Here is a 13,438-nt window from a genome sequence, read left to right on the forward strand (position 1 = left end):
TTTCATTTTTATCATAAATGATTTATTATTTGCATCTAGGCGTAGGCCCCTGCACATGTACATGTAGGCCCACTGTGTAACGTGCATTGTAGTTTAAAGTGCAACCATACGTACTTGCATGCTACAATGTGTGTGCACGTTGTACATGAACATTGTATGGTGTGTGATACTGGTGCATGTACATTGTAGGTACATACATGTGATGGCTCCAAAAATCTCATCCGTTAATAACCGGAAATAATGTGAACTTTTGGGTCAGTAAATAAATGTTTTTGCCGAACTAAATGAGTTGTGAAAATAATTGTTGAGTTGAATTAAATTAATGTTAAAAATAAAACACCACATGTAGCCTGCATGTAATGTACATACATCAATTTCTCTATGTTACATGTACTACATTATTAGCTCCATGATACACTTATTTATAAGTGGTTGTGTAGGCATTGTCTATAATACTGCCTCAGTGTAGTACAATACATCCCTGTATGATTGAGGCACAGTTTACATTCACAGGGTAAATTGAATTTGTCCATTGGACCCTTTTGTCCACAAGCTGGTACTTGTAGGATGTACGTGTAGCCTACATGTACATGTACAATGTAATAGGTAGAGCACCAATCAACATGGTATGAGCATTCCCTGAGCGATGTCTTGTCTGCAGGAAATGCAATTTCCAGCAAATCCATTTTACAGCTCAGCTTCAAATGTCCCAAGTTGACTTTAATATGCCTTGTTAATATTGGTCAAGTTTGGAGCATCCCATACATGTACATACATGTACATATTAATGTCACTTATATCATGATGGGAGTCTAGTTTTGCTGTAATTTGAAAAACAGGGTGTTAAAGTAGGTCACATACAATCGACCTCTTTACAAGATGACCTTGTACATCCAGGGTATTTTCTGGCTGGCAGGACACTGGTACTACTCAGGTCATGGGAAATTTAGATTTTCTTATCATAATTTAAAACACATCAAATTGGGAATTGTACACACAAAAAACACAAGATTCATGCTTATAATATTGGGCTGCACGCTCTTTCTTCCAATAGAAATTGCAACAATTTTGTAATCGTAACAGTCATCATAAACGTCAAGTCTTCTTCCATGTGTACAAATTGTAAACATGTGATGTCACTGGTGACATAGAGTATGTAGTCTAGAACATGTAGACAAAATTAGATACATGTATGGAGTTCATGGTATTAAAATGGGGGGGGGGGGGGGGGGGCAAACACAATATCAGCGTTTACCCTCTCAAGTACCCATTTTTACCATATAAGGCTCAATGACAAAAGCCATGACCGTGTTTCGAACCCAGATGAATAAACTACCAAAACTTGAATCCGATTCTCTAAACTGCTCGGCCATACATGAATAAAATGTTATTATTTTCATTATTTCTAACAGATTCCGACACGGACGATGATTCTCGTTCCTCCTCGTCCTCCCTCAACCGTCTCGGCGAACTCAAAGGTGGCAGTCGTCCGTTATCGGTGGGCAGTTTCCGCCTCCCTGGTATGGAGCCAGGCTTTAGTGAGATGGTCAATCGACAAGCTGCTAATGGTCATATCAGCCGTGGAGGGGCAAGAGGGCTCGACGTGGCTAGCAACAGTGAGTTTACCAAAGATTTCTGTGTCCTTTTAGTTTTTAGTTTTAGGGAGACCGCCAATATAGAGCTACATGTAGATAGCTCAGTTAATAGAGCACCGGCACATTACTCCTGAGGTTGCTACTTCTAATCATGGGTTGGTCGTCGCCAGCAACAGTTAGTTTACCAAGGATATCTATTCTCTGTTATATTTGTTGTTCTTAGGGAGACTGCCAACATAGGGCTCTAGAGATAGCTCAGTTGGTAGAGCACCGGCATGTTAATCCGGAGTCATTGGTTCAAGTCCCGCTCTAGTCAATTTGTCTCTGTTCAACCCCAAATCAGTTTTTACTTTCATCAATTTTGTCTTGTGTCCCAGTTATGTAATTCTTGGAGGAATCTCAACTCTCTATAGACCAATCCGACGTAACAAAATTAGGAGCGCCCTCTATTGAAAATTACCAACTGCGGTGTCTGTTTGTGCACAATCTAGGCATTGATGACACCGCAGCAAATGGCGCGCGGTGCTCAACACTTGCGCACCAGGTGCGCGTCGGATTGGTCTATAGGATTTCACAACGTGTCATCCACCACCATATCTCAGCCCCCTCATGATGTGGTTTCTCTTGAACCCATTCATCGACCCCAATTTTCATACCCATTTATACCCAGTGTCAGGTTTATCGATGCAGGCATCTCAGCCCCCTCCTGATTTGGTTTCTGTTGTACCGATTCATTGACCCTAATCTTCATACCCATCTGTACCCTGTGTCAGGTTTATCGATGCAGCCATCTCAGCCCCCTCCTGATGTGGTTTCTGTTGTACCCATTCATTGACCCTAATCTTCATACCCTGTGTCAGGTTTATCGATGCAGGCATCTCAGCCCCCTCCTGATGTGGTTTCTGTTGTACCCATTCATTGACCCTAATCTTCATACCCTGTGTCAGGTTTATCGATGCAGGCATCTCAGCCCCCTCCTGATGTGGTTTCTGTTGTACCCATTCATTGACCCTAATCTTCATACCCAGTGTCAGGTTTATCGATGCAGGCATCTCAGCCCCCTCCTGATGTGGTTTCTGTCGTACCCATTCATTGACCCTAATCTTCATACCCAGTGTCAGGTTTATCGATGCAGGCATCTCAGCCCCCTCCTGATGTGGTTTCTGTCGTACCCATTCATTGACCCTAATCTTCATACCCAGTGTCAGGTTTATCGATGCAGGCATCTCAGCCCCCTCCTGATGTGGTTTCTGTTGTACCCATTCATTTATCCCAATTTTCATACCCATTTATACCCAGTGTCAGGTTTATCGATGCAGGCATCTCAGCCCCCTCCTGACGTGACAACCAGTTCTGGGTACATGGCTGGCCGATCCATCGATGAAGATGAAGATGAAGATGAAATTGAAGGTATGTTATTTCTGGTCCGGCTTAAAAAACCAACCATTGATATTTTTAAACAGTTACGATACCCGAGACTTGTACATGTACATGTAGTAAGGTTACCTAAGACCAAGTACAACAAAAACACCAGTTGATCGTCCGGGTTTTTCTAAAAGGAGGAGGATGAGGGCCTTTTCATTTTTTATTTCTTTCGAGGGTGGCCGTCAAGTATTTTAATTCATTCCGGCCACCAGTTCTTCAGTTTTTTAATCAGCGCTTACTTTATGTTTACAAGTTCTTAAAAGATTAGTAAATTTAATGAGAAATACACAGAAAATGTGTCTTTTTCAACACAAAAATGTAAAATAAAAAATATTTTCAAAAAGGATGCGGCCTCAAAAACGGATGAGTGAGGGGACGATCAACTGGTATTTTTTATTTGGCCTAAACAACAAGCATCTACTTTTACATTTGCGATGAACCAAAAACTGTGTGTCAACTCGTATTGGGGAGGGTTTTTGTGGTGGATGGGGGGGGGGGGGGGGGGGGGGCTCTTTTGAAAAGTGCACAATCCATGCTTTAATGCTGCTACGACCCATGTTATGTATGTTGTACCCATGTGTGGTTACAGAGTTGTGAAAGTAGAAACACCAAGAGATGTGAGAGAATGAAACTGAGATAAAGGGGTTTAAAGCCATAATACACTTTCGGAACAGAAACAAAAATAAAAGTTCACAGATTTACAAATAATTTACAGGGTTTACAGAAGGTAATGGTGAAAGACTTCTCTTGAAATATTAATCCATGAAATGCTTTTACTTTTTGAGAAAACATTAAAACAATATCAATTCTTGTTATCGAGAATTACAGATTTATTTTAAACACATGTCATAAAACGGCGATACGTGCGGAAATAAGGGTGGGTTTTCCCGTTATTTTCTCTCGACTCAGATGACCGATTGAGCCTAAATTTTCACAGGTTTGTTATTTTATATAGAAGTTGTGATACACGAAGTGTGAGCCTTTGGACAATACTGTTTACCGAAAGTGTCCAATGGCTTTAAAGATGAGTTGCTTATTGAACATATATTGACACATTTCTTTCAATGCTAAATGTAACCCATGTTTGATAATGCTTATCAGGACGGATGGTGTCAATATAAAATAAGATATATTTTGGCATTTAAATTACAAAAACATTCTGTTTGTTTTCATTGTTTGCCTGTTTTGTCTTGTTTATCCAAAAGGGTATTTCCAACAAGGGACTCATTTTGCTAGATTGCATCACACTTTCTTGAATTAAAAAGGCAAATTTTGATATAACAAACTGTGTGCAAGGTTTTGATTGCAATTTTGTTCTAATGTCATAGGATTGTGAGCCATTTAAGTGCTGTAATATGCTCTTGATTTAACTTCTCATAAAAATGGTCTTTTCGATTGTGTAGTGCAAATGCCGAACAGCAAAGTGTCGGCCAAGATCCAACAACTTCTCAACACTCTGAAGAGACCAAAGAAGAAACCTCTACAGGAATTCTTCCAAGAGGATGACGACGAGCTACAAGGTATTAATGGGACTTAGTTTTAAAGGGTTTGTGTACTTTTTCCTAACACAAAACACAATGTCCACAGATTTACATTAAACTTACACAGTTTGAAGATTATGATAGTAGAAAGGTTCCCTTGAAATTGTACTTACTGAGGTGCTGTAGTTTTTGAGAAACGAGTAAAACAAATAATTTTCGTCTCAGTTTTAGCATGTAAAAACGTATTAACCAGTTATGCTATGGTTATGGTGTAATATCATAACTAGTTAATGGGATTTTACATGCTAAAATAATTTTCATCTTCCTGATGCGAAAATTATTGTGTGACTTGTTTTACTCATTTCTAAAAAACTACACAACCTCAGTTAGTTATATTTTCAGGGAAGCTTTCTACTATCATTATCTTCAAAATGTGTAAGTTTAATGTAAATCTGTGGACATTGTGTTTTTTGTCCTCCAAAAAGTACATACACCCTTTAATGAGACTTAGTTTGAAGTAGGATTTGAAACTTTGCATGGTGGACTGGAAGTATTTTAACGTAGGAAAGCTTTGTGATAACACCATTTGAAAATCTCTGTTGAGTTGTGTTGGTTCTGTGATGTTGGTGGTTAACGACCGGTTCTTTTCAGAACCAACTCTGCTCACAAGAGATACATTTTGAAGTATGAGACCTACTCCTTTACACAGCACCATGTAATGGTTTTTGTGACAAGGTGCAATATGCAGCCAATCAAACCAGGAACACCGGGGCGAACCCCTTCTCTTTATGATAAGTGCACGGGGTTCTTTTACGTGCATTACATGACACACTGGACCTACAGCTTTATGCCCCATCCAAAGGAAACAGCAATAATTGTTAAGTGTTTGCTTGAGGACACTTGTGTCACAACCAGGACTCGAACCCACACTCCGCTGATGAGAAACACCAGAGCTTGAGTCCAGTGATTTTATCACGTTGCGAATGCTTCTTAACAGTTCACAGTCAACCCTCCTACTGTTTGGGCATTCCACATCATCCACTGTGGTTTTGAATGAGAGATTAACTATACCCATCTGCAATTTAGTATCAATACCATGTTGTAAATGCATCTTAACAATACACACGTGTACATGTACATGTAAACAGTTTAGTTCTGTGCATAGTTGTGCCACCATACAAAACCCATGCAGTTGAATGGTTTTTCGTCTCGCTGGAAAATGTTTCCAGGAGTATGAAAAGTCCATGCATGTTATGTTTAGATTCACATTACATACAAAGACTTGTTTGCTAAGCAGCTATAGGTTGTTCCGCTTAACAGTTTTGTACAAATTTACCCTGATTCTGCTGATCCAGATTCTCTGTGCTAAGCAAGTTTTACAGTTGGAAAAGTGCTGTCCAATTTGCCCTTGTGTCGGGGCCGAGCGGTTAGGATCACTGAATTCCAACTCTGGTGTTTCTGATCAGCAGAGTGTGGGTTCGAATCCCCCGCCATGACACTTGTGTCCTTAAGCAAGACACTTGACCATTGCTTCGTCCTTCGGATGGGACGTAAAGCCGTTGGTCCCATGTGTTGTGTAACGCATGTAAAAGAACCCAGTGCACTTATCGAAAAGAGAAGGGGTTCGCCTTGGTGTTCCTGGCTGTGGCTGCTTAATGCGCCGTAGCACCTTGTAAACCCTTATAAGGTGCTAACTAATTAGGTCTAAAAATTCATCACTGCAAATTCATCACTTCTGAAAGTTTGTATATTACTCAGCGCCTTGAGTACCTTGTTTGGTAGATACGTGCGCTATATAAGACTTCGATACTATTATTATTATTTGACAAACAACACAATCTTTGTATTATTTTAGTTACAGAGACAGACCCCAACGCACCTAAACCTGAGGGCAACATCATCACTCCAGCAATCGGAGAACAACTCAGTGTAAGTCAGAATTCAAATGTATTTTCTTTTAGGGTGCATGTTACAATGATATTTTATTCCTACAATCCCTGTCAAAATGCTTTGGCCATGTAACAGTAAACCTCCCCTGTTCAATAGGGGGGGGGAGATGCAGCTAGACCCTGTTTACACTAGATCCCGAAAGCTGGGCAAGGTGGATTAACGGCTAGTGTAAACGCAAAAATGCCGGGCCAGACCCGGGTCCGTATCCAGCAATTTCAATCCACCTTTCGAGGAGGGTTGAATCCGGCAATTGGTGGATTAAGGTCCGGCAATGTGGATTCAAATACAAGTGTTAACGCAAAGGTGGATTAGACACGGCAATTCGAGGAGGCCATTTCCGGTGTCGTTAGGAGTGGCCCGCTTTTCTCTATGTCGTATATTATTTGTGAGCGTCTTCGTTGTTGTGATGGATGGCATGCACAGTGCGCATGGACTGTGCGTGTGTGAAATGATTTGTTGTTTTCAGCGTCCCTAAATACATACATTGCTACCTTCGGAGCTTGCTTTGTTGCTGTATTTGGTTCAAGTTGCTATCTATTCTACCTCCATTGTCATTTTTGTCTGAAACATTTACACGTTTTAGGAGTAAATCAAATGATTTTCGAGAGTGAACTTATCCCAACAATCTCATTTAAGAAGTTGTACACACGTTCTCATAATTGCGTTCGAACAAATGATTTGCAACGTTACCATATAACGAGATCGAGCACATGTACAAACGTTTGGGTACGAAAACTAGGTTTTGTCGGGTTCCCTGAACGACATTACAATAAGATTTCTGATCAATTGCTACAACTGAAGTGGTGCCAGACTGATTTACTCGACGCTCCTGCCGAGTACAAGAATCTTCACATAATACTTTTCGTTTTCGCCAATAATTACAGATCGCTCCGTCATTTATCTTTGTTGATGTACATGTACCTTGAAGAAAATATGGCGCGCTAAAATCGTGACCCTTGAGCTCTTTCCGAGGAGCGGTGAGGTCAGTGCCATTTAACATCCTGTTCAAAAGTGTGATCGGAGCCGGATTAAGCACTGGTGTAAAAGCGACACTGGATCATGATCTGCGGTGGTAAACAGATGCAGAATGTCAATCCACCTTTCTGGATCTAGTGTAAACGCGGTCTAATGGGGGCATCTCTTTACGGATGACTTAATGTGTCTAGCTCAACGACACATGGAACATGATGAGTAGCCTTTGCTATTCAAAGCCACACGTTGCCACAAATAAAGCTGTTTAAAGCGCAAAATAATTGTGCATAAACCAACCTCACCAAGAAAAACCTTACTGGAACAGCAACCCCCACCCCTCCCTTTGATTATTGTTTCATTTGCAGCACTTTGAAGTCGAATCCTCTCCACACTCAAGTGTAAAAACAGATGAGATACTTGTCTTAAATCATTTTTACAAAACTTTTCCCATGTGCTTTTTCAAGCACTCAACAGCCAAATGAATTTAACACAAATTTTTAAAAGAAAACTAATTAATATAATCATTTAATTGGTTTTTTTAACAGATACCCACAGGCTTGCCCAGGAATTTAGAATCGGGCTTACAGCGCTACGGCACCGCTCACCAGAAGTCCAACGTTGTCACATCGTTGGACGCTAACGGAAAAGTCAACTGCACTCTGACATATGGTAATTGCTGTTGTTGTTGTCATCGCTACTGTTGTTGCTGTTGTTGTAGTCAGGGATAATATTTGTACTACTTAAGTCTGATTTCAAATTTACTTGTTCTTCAAAAAATCAGAAAAGTTCCTGATAAATAGCCTGAAATGTCTATCAAAGCCTCTACCATTTGAAAAAGGAGGTCAGCCATTGTACTGGATAAAATATTCCTACTTTTGTTTCCAAGGACCAACAATCATGCCTGTGTTGTTATCGATCAGAGCCCAAGTTCATAAAACTGTTTAGCAGAAAATGCTTCTCAGCCAATTTATTGGCTGGGCAAGAAATGAGTGGGGCACCGGTGGCAACAGTATAACGTTTATGGAATGTTGGCTGGTAACCTTATTCAACTAAGCAAGATTTAAGGTGTTTATGGGCTTTATGAAGCTGGGCCCTGGTGGCTTAGCTAACTGAGAGAGTTTGACGCAAAGACATCAGTCTCCAGATTTTGTCTGTCTGTGTTTTGATGTATTTAATGTTTGTGGCTTCTGCTCATTGGTTTACTGGTTTATTTCCGTGCAGGCAAGTTGCTGACTAGAGCGAACAAGCTTGCCTTCTTATTACTCTACAAGATCGGAGGCAAAGGTGAACAACAACTCAAACCAGGCGACAGGGTAAGCACCATAATCTTAACTGAGACAAACTTGCTTAGCTAATTTCCTTGCTTAGCTGAAATTAGCAGGGAACCTGCTATGCGTACATCATGTACCATTTTGGTTGATCACCTGGGTTTTTTTTGTGGGGGGGGGCGGGGTCTTTTTGCTTGGCAACAATTTGATCAGCAGCCATGTGATATTTGGGTTTGTCACAGACTTCTATTCAAACATTTCTTTTTAAAGGCACTGGGAACATTTGGTGTCAAACCTTTAATCTCACTTATTGTATCCCAACATATGCATAAAATAATTAATCTGTGAAAAAATTGACTTAATTGGTCATCGAAGTTGCAAGAGAATTGTGAAAGAAAAAAGCACCCTTGCTGCACAAATTTGTGTGCTCTTAAATGCCTGTAAAACACTTCAGGCCTGAAGTCTTTTAATATTTGAGTGAGAAATTATCTCTTTCTCAAAAAAAAAACTATGTTACTTCTGAGGAAGCCAGTTCTCACAATGTTTCATACTATCAACAGCTCTCCATTGCTCGTTACCAAAGATTTAAGGCTACAGTTGTTTTGAGTAATTACCAATAGTGTCCAGTGCCTTTGATGTGCCAATTTTCTGATTTTATCAAAGTGTTTTTTGTTGTCTTTTGCCGAATGCAGGTAGCCCTGGTCTTTCCTAATTCAGATGCTGCAGGTTTTATGACAGCTTTTTATGGGTGTCTTTTTGCTGGTGTGGTACCTGTCGCTATTGATGTTCCACTGTCTAGAAAGGTAAGGCATCTTCTGTATCCTTCCACAGGTCTCAAAAACCACTGGGGACCAGAAAGTGCATAATCTATAACTTTCTTCAAGTTGGGGAGGAAGTGCTTTCTGCTGTACCGGCCAGGCTTTTGATGGATGATACCCAAGCCTACATGTCCGTATGGTCTGTAAAGAGGTAACCCTGTTTCAGTCCCAGGAGTAGGTGGCAAAGGGCCCTGAAAAAAATAGTAGATTGCAGCCCAAACCTTGAAGTGGCCTTCAGGCCTTGTGTGTCTGGCGACTTGCATAAAAAATATATATATAAAAAAGAAATTAAAAAACTTTCATTTGTCAAGTCATAGCATGTCATGGTCGAACGGTCTAGTACACCGGACTCTCTTGTGGTTAAGTTGTTGGGGTGTGGGTTCAAATCCTGGTCATGATACTTGTGTGCTAGACAAAGATTCACCCAGGGGTATAAATGGATGCCTGCACACGTAGAGATTGGGAAGGTGTTTAAAAAAAAACCTTTGGAGCACTAGGCTGTATTAATAATAATACTAATACGAAGCATTTATATAGCTCTCTACGGAGAACAGAGCACTTTTGGTGAGACTAGAATGGGTGGGGAAACAGAAATGTCTTGAGGAGGCTTTTGAACACCGGCAACGAGATCTCTCGCAGACCCGCAGGGAGCTCATTCCATAGGCGAGGGGCAGCTATGGAGAACGAGCTATCCCCAGCTTTCCGTCTAGTTCTAGGAACGGAAAGCCGGGTCTGATCAGCTGATGAGCGGAGTCGTTGCCTGTACGCATCAGCAGTATTAGGGCATGTACAAGTTCAACCAGATATTCTCCCTAGAGAGCTGAGAAGTACCCAGTACACTTGACGTCAAGAGAAGGGGAATGCCCCGGTATTTCTAACGTAGTTGGCTGCGAATAACAAGCTGCTGTAAAACTGGGTCTCTTGAAAGATAATTTCACTGGTGAAATAATTTTCTGCATGCAAGTCTAAAAGGAAGATCCCATTTTTTATCTGTCAATTTATTTCAACATTAAGGAAATTTGGAATGAACATCATCATTTTTTCCGGCTAAATAATTTAACATCACAAACTTCAGTTTTATAAAGTATAAAGTTGGCGTTTACGACAAGCTGTAACCGTAACTTAAATCTTATTGGTATTTAACAGGATGCAGGCAGCCAACAGATCGGTTTCTTGCTCGGGAGCTGTGGTATCACAGTAGCGTTGACATCAAGTGTATGTCTCAAAGAACTACCCAAGACACAGCAGGGTGAAATTATCAGGTTTAAAGGTATGTGTGTCAAATTGCGTCACTTGGTGTCAACCACGTACCCTAAAACTTTTTTTTAAATTGCCAGGCAGTTGGTACGGGCTGGCACTGCTATGATAATGAGAATATTAAAGTACAGTGCTTGTATAGCGCTATTCCAAAGAGCATGATCATATTGTTTTACAATTCAATATTCTCCCTTTTGGTAAACATTTTGGGACAACGATTTGTGTAAGTGCCTTGTGAAAGATATGCGCGCTATATAAGAAGCCACTATTTACTATTGTTCCAAAACATACTTAACTCTTTCAGTGCCAAAGTCGTACATGTTCGATCTATGTTATGTATTCCGAAAGCACAATTGAAAACCTTGCAAAAAAAAAACATCACAATTTGATCGCTCACTGAACATGAATCTCATCTCCTTATATTAAAAGCAAATTCTTTTGACCCAACCCTTTCCCCAGGATGGCCTAAACTCAACTGGCAAGTCATAGATCACCTGAGCAAGCCGTCAAAGGACTGGCAGCTACCGCCAAGGATGGCCGACGATGCACCAGCATATATAGAGGTGAGAATTACTCCTAGCAGTTTCCCTCTTTAGGTTGCTACTTGATATTTCAAATAAAAAGTAACATCCCTTTAAGGTTATCCCTCTGCTACTGATTCCCAGGTTGTATCCCAAACTTGGGTGCGATCCCTGGCTGTATGGCAATTACAAGTTGTATGGCTTCTGACTGTCGTATTGACCAATCACAACGCAACGGATGTCCGAAAAATAAGGTCCGACATGCGTGGGCGTATGCTTGGTGCGCGCGGCAGAGTTGTGCAGAAAGGCATTGGAGAGGCTCACGTGTTCTTGCTCACACGTGCGTCGTGGGCGGAGCCTACTGGATCGGTCTATTAACCTTTTAGAGACCATTAGTTTTAAAGGCTTAGACATCGCTAGTATTGTTCCTTTATTTAATAAAACAAATTCAGTTAAAGTGTCAACAAATATAAAATGAAACAGAAATTCGGGTGGGTTTTAGAAATTGGAATGCTAAGTTAACATAGAGAACACTAGAAAATGTTATATCTGGACATAGCCTTTACTTTGACATACTTTGTGTGAATAGAAGTGGGTCAAATCTCGCGGATGTTTTGGTACGAGCCTGATGAAGGGAAAAGTTCTTATTTTCTTTAGATGTAAAGAAAAATCCTGCTCTTTGATCTACTTCTGTATCGCTGAGGATACTGTTTTCAGAAGCTCTTTGCAATCTATGACTCCAGTGGTTACCAAAAGGTGGAAGTGCCATCATTTCAACATATTTTCTTTTCTAAGAACCTAGTTTGAGAGCTTTTTGTCAGCAATGGGCTCCCAAATTTCTTCTCATAATGACACTCCAGAATTTGTTTCAGAGTAGACTTTTGGGAGCATGGGTATCCACAAGACATCAAAAGATGACAGACAAAATCTGTATGTTTCTGCGTTCTTGAAATTTAAATGGTTATGTTTTTTGTTTCCAGTACACAACGGACAAGGATGGTAGCGTGATGGGAGTTACAGTGACTCGCAAAGCCATGCTGTATCAATGCCGTACACTGACGGTAGCGTGTAACTACTCTGAGTTGGAGACTATGGTTAACGTGTTAGACTTTAAGAGAGATGTTGGGTTATGGCACAGTGTACTGGCGGTAAGTTATACTGGTGGTTCTTTCGTTTTGAAGATCTGTCTAGAGACCCCTATTAATCCCGAAATGCAAAATGCTACAGGGATGCTGAGGTCTCGCGCACGTTTTTGCACACAAAGAACAGCTACATGTATCGTCCAATGATTTGTCTCCTTTGCCCTCATTAAGGGTCATTTTTGGCCTTAAGCCTGGTAAATACCTCCTGCGAATGCGATACGAATGTTGACGTCACAAAGTTGTAAACAATAATTTGCAGGGGTTGAGTTGAGCTCAACTCTTTTGCGAGTATCGCAGCAAAAACAGAGTTGTGACGTCAAATTCCTGTCAAATTCGCATCGCATTCGCAGGAATTATGAACTGGCCTTTAGTGAGAACGCTTTTTGGCCTCAGTAAGGGCGTGACATCATACCCAAGGGGTCTATTGTGTAATATCAATGTGATTCCTGGCTATAAAGCAGTTACAGGATGGATGGCTTCTGACTGGCACCCCGAACAAAGATATTGACAAAATACGGAGACAGCCATCAAGGGGCTAGTTAGCTCAGTTGGTAGAGCGCTGGCCAATAATCCAGAGGTCGCAGGTTGAAGTTCCTCTCTAGTTAATTTCTGTTTGTTTAAAGGCAGAGGACACTATTGGTAATTACTCAAAATATTGTAATTATCAGCATAAAACCTCACTTGGTATTGGGGAGAGGTTGATAGTATAAAACATTGTGAGAAACGGCTCCCTCTGAAGTGACGTAGTTTTCGAGAAAGAAGTAATTTTACACGAATTTGATTTCGAGACCTCAAGTTTAGAATTTGAGGTCTCGAATTCAAGCATCTGAAAGCACACAACTTCGTGTGACAAGGGTGTTTTATTCTCAACCAATCGAGCTCAAATTTTCACAGGTTTGTTATATTGTGTATATGTTGATATATACGTAGTGAGAAGACTGGTCTTTGACAATTACCAATAGTGTCCAGTGTCTTTAACCCAAATTTATGAATAATATATTGTATTGTG

General features: G+C 40.6%; 1 protein-coding gene across 2 annotated transcripts in view; it reads left to right on the forward strand.

Moving 5' to 3' along the window:
• The window catches only part of LOC117291921 (disco-interacting protein 2 homolog C-like), a 62,382-nt gene that overhangs the window by 25,805 nt on the left and 23,139 nt on the right, over positions 1-13,438 (forward strand). The window contains exons 1-11 of one of the 2 annotated variants that reach the window (XM_033773928.1): positions 927-934; positions 1,413-1,616; positions 2,895-3,005; positions 4,424-4,540; positions 6,357-6,430; positions 7,969-8,092; positions 8,645-8,736; positions 9,384-9,494; positions 10,656-10,779; positions 11,226-11,329; positions 12,268-12,435. In XM_033773928.1, coding sequence (XP_033629819.1) covers positions 1,523-1,616; positions 2,895-3,005; positions 4,424-4,540; positions 6,357-6,430; positions 7,969-8,092; positions 8,645-8,736; positions 9,384-9,494; positions 10,656-10,779; positions 11,226-11,329; positions 12,268-12,435 — 1,119 coding nt within the window. In that variant the 5' untranslated portion in view covers positions 927-934; positions 1,413-1,522. Of the gene's footprint in view, positions 1-926; positions 935-1,412; positions 1,617-2,894; positions 3,006-4,423; positions 4,541-6,356; positions 6,431-7,968; positions 8,093-8,644; positions 8,737-9,383; positions 9,495-10,655; positions 10,780-11,225; positions 11,330-12,267; positions 12,436-13,438 lie in introns of those variants that run through there. The other variant, XM_033773927.1, reaches the window with a different exon arrangement.

Source organism: Asterias rubens, chromosome 6, assembly GCF_902459465.1.
Source record: "Asterias rubens chromosome 6, eAstRub1.3, whole genome shotgun sequence".
Lineage (NCBI taxonomy): Eukaryota > Metazoa > Echinodermata > Asteroidea > Forcipulatida > Asteriidae > Asterias > Asterias rubens.